Source organism: Aquarana catesbeiana, linkage group LG04, assembly GCF_042186555.1.
Source record: "Aquarana catesbeiana isolate 2022-GZ linkage group LG04, ASM4218655v1, whole genome shotgun sequence".
NCBI classification, from domain to species: domain Eukaryota; kingdom Metazoa; phylum Chordata; class Amphibia; order Anura; family Ranidae; genus Aquarana; species Aquarana catesbeiana.
Window position 1 is genome coordinate 658,403,208 of NC_133327.1, and position 12,297 is coordinate 658,415,504.

General features: G+C 43.9%; 1 protein-coding gene across 2 annotated transcripts in view; it reads left to right on the plus strand.

Moving 5' to 3' along the window:
• TTC7A (tetratricopeptide repeat domain 7A) overlaps positions 1-12,297 on the plus strand; it is a 577,716-nt gene that overhangs the window by 312,340 nt on the left and 253,079 nt on the right. For both annotated transcript variants that reach the window (XM_073628505.1, XM_073628506.1), the window contains one exon: positions 11,604-11,764. In XM_073628505.1, coding sequence (XP_073484606.1) covers positions 11,604-11,764 — 161 coding nt within the window. The remainder of the gene's footprint in view (positions 1-11,603; positions 11,765-12,297) is intronic.

Below are 12,297 nucleotides of genomic sequence, written 5' to 3' on the forward strand. Positions count from 1 at the left end.
CAGAGCTCAGCACTGGCTGGGAATCCAAGCTGGCAAATGTGCCCAGGTCCCGGAGTTTCAGAACGCCATCTGGGAAGCCAACTTCCATGTTCCTCGTATTGCACCGCTCCTTGATGAAATAAGCAGTGACATCTGTCAGTAGATACTTGGCTGTGCATAGCAAAGAGTGAAATCTGGAGCTAAGCGAACTGTACGGCTGACATAGGTTGCCCCCTGTGAAGCCGTTTTATTCATACACATGTTCTGTGCCACCCGCCTGATGTCTCCAAACTCCAGGCAAACCGCTAAACACACAAATGATTCACATAGGGAGCTGTTGTACCTTGTATTTTTGTCCAGTCAGTGCTGAGAAATACACAGCTCTGCCACGTAGTAGCAGGACAGGAGACCTAATTCTTTTCTGTTGCAGTTAAAGCAGTATTAACCACTTGCTCACTGGGCACTTAAACCCCCCCTCCTATACAGACCAATTTTCAGCTTTTAGCGCTGCCGCCCTTTGAATGACAATTGCACTTTCATACAACACTGTACCCAAATGAAATTTTTATCATTTTTCCCCACAAATAGAGCTTTCTTTTGGTGGTATTTGATCACCTCTGTGGTTTTTATTTTTTGTTAAAAAAATGTAAAAAACTGAATTTAAAAAAAAAAAAAAAAAAAATTTATATTTTGTTATAAAATTTTAAAAAAGGTAATTTTTCTCCTTCATTGATGTACGCTGATGAGGCGGCACTGATGGGCACCGATAGGTGATGGGCACTGATGGGTGGCAATAATGGGCACTGATCAGTTACACTGATAGGAAGCACTGCTAGATGGCACTGATTGGCACCACTGGTGGGCATTGATAGGTGGCACTTGTAGGCATTGATAGGTGGCACTCATGGGCATTGATAGGTGGCACTGGTGGGCACTGTGGGCACTGTCAAGTGGCAATGGCAGGTGGCACTGGCAGGGGGTACTGGTGGCACATATGAGGCAGATTTGCCTCTTCCTCTTCAGGACCGATGTCCCTTGCTGATAAGCCATTGATCGGCTTTTTTTTCTCCTCGCGCTGTCAGCGTGAGGAGAAAAAAAAAAAAACCATCACAGAGCTTTTGTTTTGATCATGTGATCAGCTGTCATTGGTTGACAGCTGATCACATGGTAAGGGGCCGGGAGCGGCCCTTTACTCGGATCGGTGATCACCCGAGTCTCAGTGACTCGGTGATCACAGCGCGCTCCACAGGGCGCGCGCACAGAGGAGGCCGTCATATGACAGCCTCCCGGAAATTCAGGTCCGCGCTGTAGCCGTCATTCGGCTATAGCGCGGATGTCAAGTGGTTAAACCTAAAAGCACAAATGTATTATATGGCAGCTTACCAGTTCTTAGATGTGGTGGCTGCATTCGTTTTTCATTTACGGTGATCAGGTCAGTAATGCCGTGTACACACGAGCCGATTTTTCAGCAGCAAAGGTCCGACGGTCTTTCCGGCAGACTTTCGACGGACTTTCGAACGACCGGACCAAAGTCTGTTCGAAAGTCCGTCCTTTTGAACGTGATGACGTACGAAGGGACTAGAATAAGGAAGTTGATAGCCAGTAGCCAATAGCTGCCCTTGCGTCCTTTTTTGCCCGTCGGACTAGCATACAGATGAACGGATTTTTCGACCAGACTCGAGTCCGTCGGAAAGATTTGAAACATGTTCCAAGTCTAAAGTCCGTCTGATTTTCGACAGAAAAAGGTCCGCAGAAGGTCCGATGAAGCCCACACACGGTCGGACCAGTCCGGTCGAAAAGTCCGCTCGTGTGTACACGGCATAAGTCTGATGTTTTTCAATAAAACAGGCTCTTCTGCAGATGTAGCAGTTAGAAGATTGAGACAAACCATTTACCACTGACATGGGTGCTTACAATGATCAGCTTTTATTTATTAATGTAAAACCTTTATCCCAAAGGGGAAAAAAAACAGTTTGCTGTAACTGATTATAACATGAGCAATGGCGGCGGCAGCACCCGACAGCTGATGGAAACATCAGCTGCGGTGCCGACATCGCTGTACTCCAGGACAGGTAAGTGTCCTATTGTTAAAAGCCATCATCTGCAGTATGTGTAGCTGCTGGCTTTTAATTCTTTTTTTTTTTTTTGGGGGCGGAACACTGCTTTAAATCATGATTTTTAGGGCTCATGCACACTGGAAGTTTTTACAGCTGCTGTTAGGGGCGTTTCACGTTTTTTTTAACTGCCTCTAAAAGCCCCTCCATGTTAGCCTATGTGTCTGTGCACACAATAAGCGTTTAGGGGCAGTAGAAAATAATGACAGCCTGTGCTTCCAGGAGCAGTACAAAGGAGAGGCCGTCAAGCCGCGTTTGACGTTTTTAGGTGTTTTTTACATTATAGGGAGTGTTTTAAATGAAAAAATACCCAAAAACAGTAATGCCAAAAAACGCGGGGAAAAGGTGCAATAAGGCTAATGAAAAAACATGGCCAAATGCGCAAAAACTGGCGTTTTTAGCGCTGCTGTAGTGCTGGCGTTTTTAAAACGTCCTGTGTGCATGAACCCTTAAGGCCTCATGTACACTGAGGCTGTTAACCGGACATTCAATGTTATCCTATATGTCCATGTACACAGTTTCGTTTACAGTCGTTTTTAGGCAGTTGCGTTTAACAGCGTTTCTTTGAAGGCAAAAAAATGAGTTCAGACGCCAAAGATTTCCACGTTTCAGATGCCAAACGCGCCATTAAAATAATATTTTAAAAACGTATAATTGCTTGCAATGATTCAAAGACTATTTATATACCCCCAATGAGCCCTTGATCCAATCCAATACACCACTAGCATTGCTGTTATCCGAAATATAATTGGAATTTGACCCATATGTTGTTAGATTTGAACAAGCAACTTGTGGCAGGTGACGTGGCAGGTGACGTGGCAAATGACAAACCGAACTTGTGGCAGGTGACGTGGCAAGTGACAATCCGCAACATGTGACAGGTGATGTGACAAGTGGACAATCCGCAACTTGTGGCAGGTGACATGGCAAGTGACAATCCACAACTTGTGGCAGGTGACGTGGCAAGTGACAATCCGCAACTTGTGGCAGGTGACGTGGCAAGTGACAATCCGCAACTTGTGGCAGGTGACGTGGCAAGTGACAATCCGCAACTTGTGGCAGGTGACATGGCAATTGACAATCCGCAACATGTTGCAGGTGACGTGGCAAGTGACAATCCGCAACTTGTGGCAGATGACGTGGCAAATGACATGCTGAAACTTGTGGCAGGTGACGTGGCAAGTGGACAATCCACAACTTGTGGCAGGTGAGGTGGCAAGTGGACAATCCACAACGTGTGGCAAGTGACAATCCGCAACATGTTGCAAGTGACGTGGCAAGTGGACAATCCTCAACTTGTGGCAGGTGACGTGGCAAGTGGACAATCCACAACGTGTGGCAAGTGACAATCCGTAACTTGTGGCAGGAGACGTGGCAAGTGGACAATCCACAACGTGTGGCAAGTGACAATCCGTAACTTGTGGCAGGAGACGTGGCAAGTGACACGCTAAATACAAGTACACTGCTGCTCTCTCAGCTGCTGCTACTTACTCTGGCCTCACAAACTGGCTGAAATAGTTAAAAAACTATTAAAAAACGCGGCTAAACGTGGCATGCAAACGCCGGTAAATGGGCGTTTTAAACGCCGGTTTCAAGGTGTCAAAAAAAACGTTTAGAGGACTCACCGACAGTCCCATTCATGTTAATGGGATGGCTGGTGATGCGGCAGGGACACAACAAGGTGAGGGACGTGGTGGCAGCAGGTGAGTGGATGCCGCTAACAGGCGCTGCCATGATGGATCAGAAATGACAGGTGCTCTTTAAATGTAAGGACTTATTATTGCTGGTAGTTAGAATCTTTATTATTTGCAAACAAAATGAAGGTTTCCTATTTAGAATAATAAGCTGTCAGGTTATTAAAACAGCGATATCAGAACCGATTCAATCATACAGTTGGTAGTGTACATAGATTTGCAAAACAATGGAATAAAGGAATATTCCTGAACTTTGTTTTATCTCATGATTTCTGTGAAATTGTATCAATGCAGTGCATGTGATCTCAGCTTGCAGAGCTTGGATTCATTGAATGAGTTTACCAAAAATGTAAATATTGCAGAATATACAGCCTCATGCTACATAACTAAGCTCCATTTGATGCTGGATAAACTAAATTATTAATGTATCCTAAATAGAAAACTATCTTTAAATAGATTTGTACTCCAAAAGCATTTTATTAAAATAATTTGATACAAATAAAAAAATCTGATAAAAAAAAAAAAAAAAAGATTTTTTTTTTTTTATATATAATTCATTTTTATCCACCCTGACAGTGGTTTACAACCATTTTCAGCTCCTTCCATTAGCAGTGTAAAGTTCAGGGGTATACAGTAGCTCCTCGGGACCATGTGTAAAGTATGCTTATGTGCTTCTTCCTGGAGGCTGCTTAACCCAGCAGGGACCGGAGTCACCGGAGTCAGGAGTGGAGGTCCTTTTCCCACCCGAATGTCACTCTGGACCTCCAAAATTTCGGGTTCCAAATAAGCCACTACTAATGCAGAGAGGACTGCGAGTCGGTCCTCTCCTTTGTACAACTGTCCCGAAATCCCTCACCCTGTACAGGTGAGACCCCTGAGTACATCCACCTATCCCCCTTAAAGGGACCACAACACCAATAGCGCTGCCACATAGCACCCGTCCAGGACCCACCCTTGGCGTCCTGTATAGCAGGTAGAGGTTGTTCTGTGATTTACACCTTTCAGCTCATTAAAGCGGAGTTCCACACAAAAATGGAACTTCCGCTTTTCGGAACCCTCCCCCCCTCCGGTGTCACATTTGGCACCTTTCAGGGGGGAGGGGGGTGCAGATACCTGTCTAAGACAGGTATTTGCACCCACTCCTGGCATAGACTCCCATGGGAGTCTATGCCTCTTCCTGTCCCTCCGCGCTGTCTCCTGGGAAACACACAGCTCCCAGGAGAGAGCGGGGACCACTTACGATGCTCAGTAGGGAACCGGGAAGTGAAGCCGCAACGCTTCACTTCCTGATTCCCTCACCTAGGATGGCGGCGGCAGCTGCCGAGAACCGAGCGGGTTCTCGGCGTCCCCTGCCGACATCGCTGGACCCTGGGACAGGTAAGTGGCCATGTATTAAAAGTCAGCAGCTGCAGTATTTGTAGCTCCTGGCTTTTAATATTTTTTTTTTTGGGCGGTGTGGGTGGACCCCCGCTTTAACTTTCATAGAAAACCCAAGACTGCCAAGTGCCAGCCCTAAATCTGTAATGAATTCTACAAAATAATAGCCTCTATGGCAGCACCTCCCCTTACAATCAGTCAGCAGAGCTGAAGATGGGGGGGCTAAAACATCAAACAGCTCTTTTCTGCCCTGCATAAGTTAATGAGCTGAAATCTTTAAGTCACTAAACAGCCCCCCCTTGTGGCTAGTGTGAAAGAGTTAAAGTGTTACTAAACCCGCAACAGTAAAATCAGTCTGTATATGCAGTAAAGCATGGTTGTTATACTCACTGTAGAACCTAAGGGGTTAATCTTCCGCATTGTGTAAAAAGGCTATTTGATCCTGTCTTCTCTGATCCTCCCCTTTTTTCGCAGTCCCCAAGCCATCTCAGCTTGATGTGTATTGCTAGAGAGTTTTTTTTTCATTTTTCTTGGGAGAGTGTATGTGTGTCAGAAACCATGCAATCAGACTGAGACAGAAGTACAATTAAATCACACAATAATAAAAGTAAATAGAACAAAACGTAGTTAAAACATAGGCAGAGTTCAAGAACCGGAACAGATAGTCAGACAAGCCAAAACGTCAGGGAGCCAGAGAAGAGTGTAGTAAAATGGCCAGCAGGATCTGGAGCCAGAAGGGATGTCAGCCAAGCAAGTCTTTAACAGGAAAGCAGGAGAGCATCTCTGTGATGTTGACCAAGGCAAAGGCAGAGAACCTCTGGGCTGGACGGCTTAAGTAGGCAGGACTGACGAGCAGGATCATCAACAGGTGAGTAACTGTGGAGAGATAGGAGCTGGCAATTAGCTGACAGCTGAGCGGCCAGCTCAGAGAAGGAAGGGCTGAGCCCAGCCCTGACAATGTGATCAGCACAGAGCCAATCAGCACTGTCCAGACAGAGGGTCAGGGGTCCTGCAGCCTCATAGGACAGTCAGAGGAGAATGAAAACTCCTAATGCAAGTTTTAACCAGACACTGATAGAAGTCACAAGACTGCTATATACTGCTGATGAGTAAAGGTATTTAGCAGTTTATATTTACTAAAATAATTGCATTTCCATGTTCTGTGTACTGTGGGAGACCAGATATAGTGAATGCAGGGTCCTGGGTTTAGTAACACGTTAGTTCCTGGAGAACCTCTTGACATAAGAGATTTTGTTGGGTTAATGATATGTCAATAATCAAATGAACGAGATAAGAGGCCGGGGCTATAATCACATTACAGCTGCATAATGTAAATATATAGAGGAAGCTAAAGGAATTATGTCTGGTCACAGCGACTCTCCATGTAGTAGGGGGCGATTCATTGACTGATGATGCCAGCCGGGTTCTGAACACACAATGAATCACTGATTACATGAAGAATATCTCCACTCTTCATCTTGCCGGGATTTGATGGCTGGGATAACGGAGAACAGAGACGCCCGTGTTCCGAGATTTTCCGACGGTTCGTGCCGTAATCGCTTGCCTTGAGTCCCACATCCGTCTGCTGGATATTTAATATCATGTTCATGTAATCCGATTATTAAAGATCAAGGGGGCTACCATTGCTGACCTTCTGTAAATGCTAGTTGCCTGGTTCTTATGCTAATCCCCTGGTTTACCCCATTGCCACCTATGTAATATGTGCTACAGCAAAGAGGGTGAGCGCTCAATAGTAACCTTCCCCTCTGGCGGATCTTCACTATATTACCAAAAGTATTGGGACGCCTGCCTTTACACGCACATGAACTTTAATGGCATCTCAGTCTTAGTCCGTAGGGTTCAATATTGAGTTGGCCCACCCTTTGCAGCTATAACAGCTTCAACTCTTCTGGGAAGGCTGTCCACAAGGTTTAGGAGTGTGTCTATGGGAATGTTTGACTATTCTTCCAGAACCGCATTTGTGAGGTCAGGCACTGATGTTGGACGAGAAGGCCTGGCTCACAGTCTCCGCTTTAATTAATCCCAAAGGTGTTCTATCCAGTGGAGGTCAGGACTCTGTGCAGGCCAGTCAAGTTCCTCAACCCCAAAACTCGCTCATCCGTGTCTTCATTGACCTTGCTTTGTGCACTGGTTCAGATCATTTGGTAGAGGGGGGATTATGGTGTGGGGTTGTGTTTCAGGGGTTGGGCTTGGCCCCTTAGTTCCAGTGAAGGGAACTCTTAAGGCGTCAGCATACCAAGACATTGTGGACAATTTCATGCTCCCAACTTTGTAGGAACAGTTTGGGGATGGTCCCTTCTTGTTCCTGCATGACTGCGCACCAGTGAACAAAGCAAGGTCCATAAAGACATGGATGAGTGAGTTTGTGGTGGAGGAACTTGACTGGCCTGCACAGAGTCCTTACCTCAACCTGATACAACAATGAATTAGATGGCAGACTGCGAGCCAGGCCTTCTCGTCCACATCAGTGCCTGGCCTCACAAATGCACTTCTGGAAGAATGGTCAAACATTCCCATAGACACACTCCTAAACCTTGTGGACAGCCTTCCCAGAAGAGTTGAAGCTGTTATAGCTGCAAAGGGTGGGCCAACTCAATATTGAACCCTACGGACTAAGACTGGGATGCCATTAAAGTTCATGTGCGTGTAAAGACAGGCGTCCCAATACTTTTGACAATATAATGTATGTACTTCGTCAGGATTTTAACAAACTATGTTGCAGATCCCTACCTTTTGTTATTCTGAAGAAACAGCAGTTTGTGTCCATGTAGACTGTGAATGGGAGTGATTTTATAATTATCAACCAGCTGTTGCACTTGTAGGGTTCTGAGGAAAGTGCATCCCTTTAGACATGATTTCCATTTGGAAATATCTCACCAAAAATTAAATTTTTGCTGCAGGTGATGCCAAAAATCTGACTTCCGGGAAAATCAGTGAGCCAATCACACAAGCGGCGCCCCGGGAGGAAGTGGGAGCTGGGACCCTCTAAAAAGATTGTTTCTGTCCCCCCCCCCCCCAAAAAAAAATGTGGCATGTCAGGGGGTCATCTTACCTTAAAGCGGAAGTTTCATTTTTAGGTGGATCTCCGCTTTAAATTATGCTGTGAGAATGGGAACATGTAGCAGATATAAAGTAGGTGTTATCCCAGTTTGGCTACAAAGGTAGAAATGCACTTCAGGACAAATGCACTAGATGGCGCTTGTGATCATAGGAAATAATCATATTATTCAAAATATGGCGATTTCCCATTGCAGCTGTGCAAATGTTTGTCATATTTGTACAGTAATGTTTTTTTGAATAGACCCCCTAAAGCGAAAACACAAAATGCAGTGACAAGGAGAGAGGCTCATCATGTGTTTGATAATTAAGCTTCAACACTCCTTCTTGGAGAATGGATGTAAATGGTGTCTGGAGACATTTGACCTGATGGTGAACATGATCTTCTCAGGTCAGTTGAAGTATGTGCAGAATGATATTACAGAACAGCTGGTATGTGGACTCCAGCATAATAGCTCCATGGTCACAGTCCGGAGGCATGTTCTGCAGGAATAACAGGATTTCAGCTGTCTGCGGAGAGCCTGGGAAGCACGTAGGTCCTTCAGGCTGTTTTTACCAACAGTTCTTAGTGCATTCATTTTTTATAACTCAGATAATAGTTCATAAAATCTTGATTTTTAACATTTCTCCCTGCACAGATATGTAGCGTGCGCACATTTAATCGTAATAGAAAGTAGACGAACTGTCTGACCAGATTTTAATGGGCTTGACTCAAATGATTTAACGGTTTCTTAAAACAGGCATGCCACAAATCATAACTCTCACAGTTGCTTGTGCTCCTAACCAAACTGGCAAGCCTAAAATGGGTTGTGTCATAAATGGTCATGGTGTCATGGTGTTATAAATGGTAATGGTGTCATGATGATGGTCATAGTGCCATGGTGTAGTAAATGGTCATGGTGGTAGTCATGGTTTCATGGTGTAGTAAATGGTCGTGATGTCATTGTGATGTTCATGGTGCCACAGTGTTTTAAATGGTAATCATGTTCTATGGTGTTATAAATAGTCATGGTGTCACGGTGATGGTCATGGTGCCATGGTTTTATAAATGATCATGGTGTTATAAATTGCCATGGTGTCATAATGATGATAATGGTGTTATAAATGGTCATGGCGTCATGATGATGGTCATGGTGCTATGGTGGTATAAATGGTCACGGTAATAGTCATGGTGCCACGGTATTATAAATGGTCATGGTAATGGTCATGGTGCCATGGTGTTATAAATGGTAGGTGCCATGGTGTCATAATAATGGTCATGGTGATAGTCATGGTCTTATAAATTGTCATTGTGATGGCCATGGTGCCATGATGTTATAAATGGTCATTGTGTCATAATGATGGTCATGGTGTTATAAATGGTTGTGGTGTCATGGTGATGGTCATGGTGTTAAAAATAATCATGGTGATGGTGTCATACATAGTCATGGTGTCATAATGATGGTCATGGTGTCATAAATAGTCATCATGGTGTCATAATGATGGTCATGGTGTCATAAATAGTCATCATGGTGTCATAATGATGGTAATGTGGTTTATGGTGCCATAGTGTTATAAATGGTCATGGTCATGGTGCCATGGTGTTATAAATGGTCACGGTGCCATGGTGTTATAAATGGTCATGGTGCTATGGTGTTATCAATGGTTATGGTGCCATGGTGTTATAAATGGTCATGGTGCCATGGTGTTATCAATGATTATGGTGCCATGGTGTTATAAACGATGACCATGTCATGGTGATGGCCATGGTGCCCTGGTGTTATAAATGGTCATGGTGCCATGATGTTATAAATGGTTGCAGTGCCATGGTGTTATAAATGATGACCATGTCATGGTGATGGTCATGGTGCCCTGGTGTTATAAATGGTCATGGTGCTATAAATAGTCACATGTGCAGCACTGCAGATTGAACAGAGACTAGGATGGCAGCTGCCATGTCTGTAAAGGATAGGAGGGTTTAGTTCCACTTTTAAATTGATAAATTAGTTGATTCTATGTGAACAATGTTTTTGCTTGGGAATTGTCTCTTCAATATGAATTGTGTTTTGTAAATGTATGTTCAAATAGCTAATACTATATGCAAACTTACAATTTTAGAGGTGAAAATGTTTTTATTGTTTCACACTTTACACAAAGGAAAGGACACAACAATAAAATATCCATAAGTCAACATCAAAGGCTATCGCCCAAAGCATGACATATACCAATCAAATATTCTGAGCTGAGGGTTGTGTCACATAAGGAGGACCAGGCTAAGCATGAATACCGTAAATGAACAAAATGTATAGCCATCATATGATTGAAATATCAAATACGTAATGTATGTGACAAGACCACTAGGGTGTTCAACATCTTGACTCATATGATGGACAATGAAGGCCTGGTACAACGTGAAGTCACATAACTATTCATAAAAGAAAGCGAACGAAAGGGGGGAGAAAATGCAAAAGGAAGAAAAAGAGGAGGGAACAGGAGAAGAAGAAAGGAGAAAAAGAAAAGAGAGAGAATAAGACTAGGAAGAGAGAGATGAAGGACCTAGTGATCCATTGGGCTGAGAGAGGTATCAAATATTTAAAACAATACAATAAAAGGGATATTAGTGGGATTGCTCTGCATGGTTGACCTGTACTAAGGATCCAAAGGATCTCGGAGGTTTGCTGAGTTGTCCCCAGCCTGAGTTAAGGGGGGACATATGGTGAGCCACCAGACGTAGTGAGCATCTCTGTGAGGGTGTCAGAAGAAGAAAGAGTCATTACCAAGTGCTATCAAAAGAGTCATAAACAAGTGCTAACAATTCTTCCATTTGCATAACATCATTCACCAAATTTACAATTTTAGTCCCTCATTTAGTTAAGCAGGGCACCCCAAGGGTCACCTTCCCAGAGTTCCCTGCACCATTACAACCAAACTGGTATCCAGGGGCCATGGGTGAGAGGACGCAAAGTCTGTACTACACACTTAGATGTATACAGGGACCTATACAGCTTACAGTATAGCTGTAGTGAGTATAGATGTGGAATGAGAAGGTTATACTACATACTCCACAATTAGCTACATACTTATGGACAATAAGTTATGCCGAGGACACTAACTGATATCCTTATTCCCCAAAAGGAAAATCCATACACATCCACTGCTTAATGGCCCTGTAATCTAATTTTCATGGAATCACTTCTTACCGTGTTTTTCTGTCCCTTTGTAACATCCACCATGAGCTCCTAAACCTCTCCTTTTCCCACTCACTTGCGTTTAGCCACCTATGAAGGCAGCAGACTACGCAGCTAAACTACCGTGTGAAAGTACAGTAGCTTATTGATCTTTATATTGCTCTGTATGTTATAGACATTCTTTGTCTTTACAGATATCAGATGCAATAGAACATCTACAGAAAGCACTCCAGCTCTGTAAGGATGACATCAGCTCTCTGCACCTCCTGGCCCTTTTATTATCGGCACAAAAACAGTATAAACATGCCATGGATGTCATCGATATGGCCATTTCCGAGTACCCAGAAAACTTCAGGTAGGTGTCCATTCCTCTTTTGTCTTTTTTTTTTTTGCATAAGCTGGCTAAACACTAGCAGAATCTTGTTCAAAATTTTTAGTTTTATGAACGTTCATTCAATTTTCTAACTGTTAATAAAATCAAATCAACGTACTTTTTCGACCACAGTGACAAGAAAATTCAGAGCAGTGGAATGGAAAATTTTACCCAAATTAATGAATTTCTAAGGCCAAGTTTAGACGTGCGGTTGGGGGGCGTTAAGAAACGCGTGGTTGAGCCACATTTTTATCCCAAGCGCCCCTCCTTAAGCTGCAATGGCAGCGAATGGGAGTGTTTATATTCTGCAGTCACGGCGCTTCACTTGGCGACCAAGCCAAAAGAAACAACTATCCAACATATTGGGATCTGCAGGCGGCATGCCTTGCTAAACGTGAACTCATTCAAGTGAACATGAATTGCGTGGTTGTAATGCGTGTGTTCAGCAAAAATGATGTTAAAACAGGTGGTAAGGAGGAGTCACATTGCCTCCTTGCTGTCTGCCCATCTCCTCC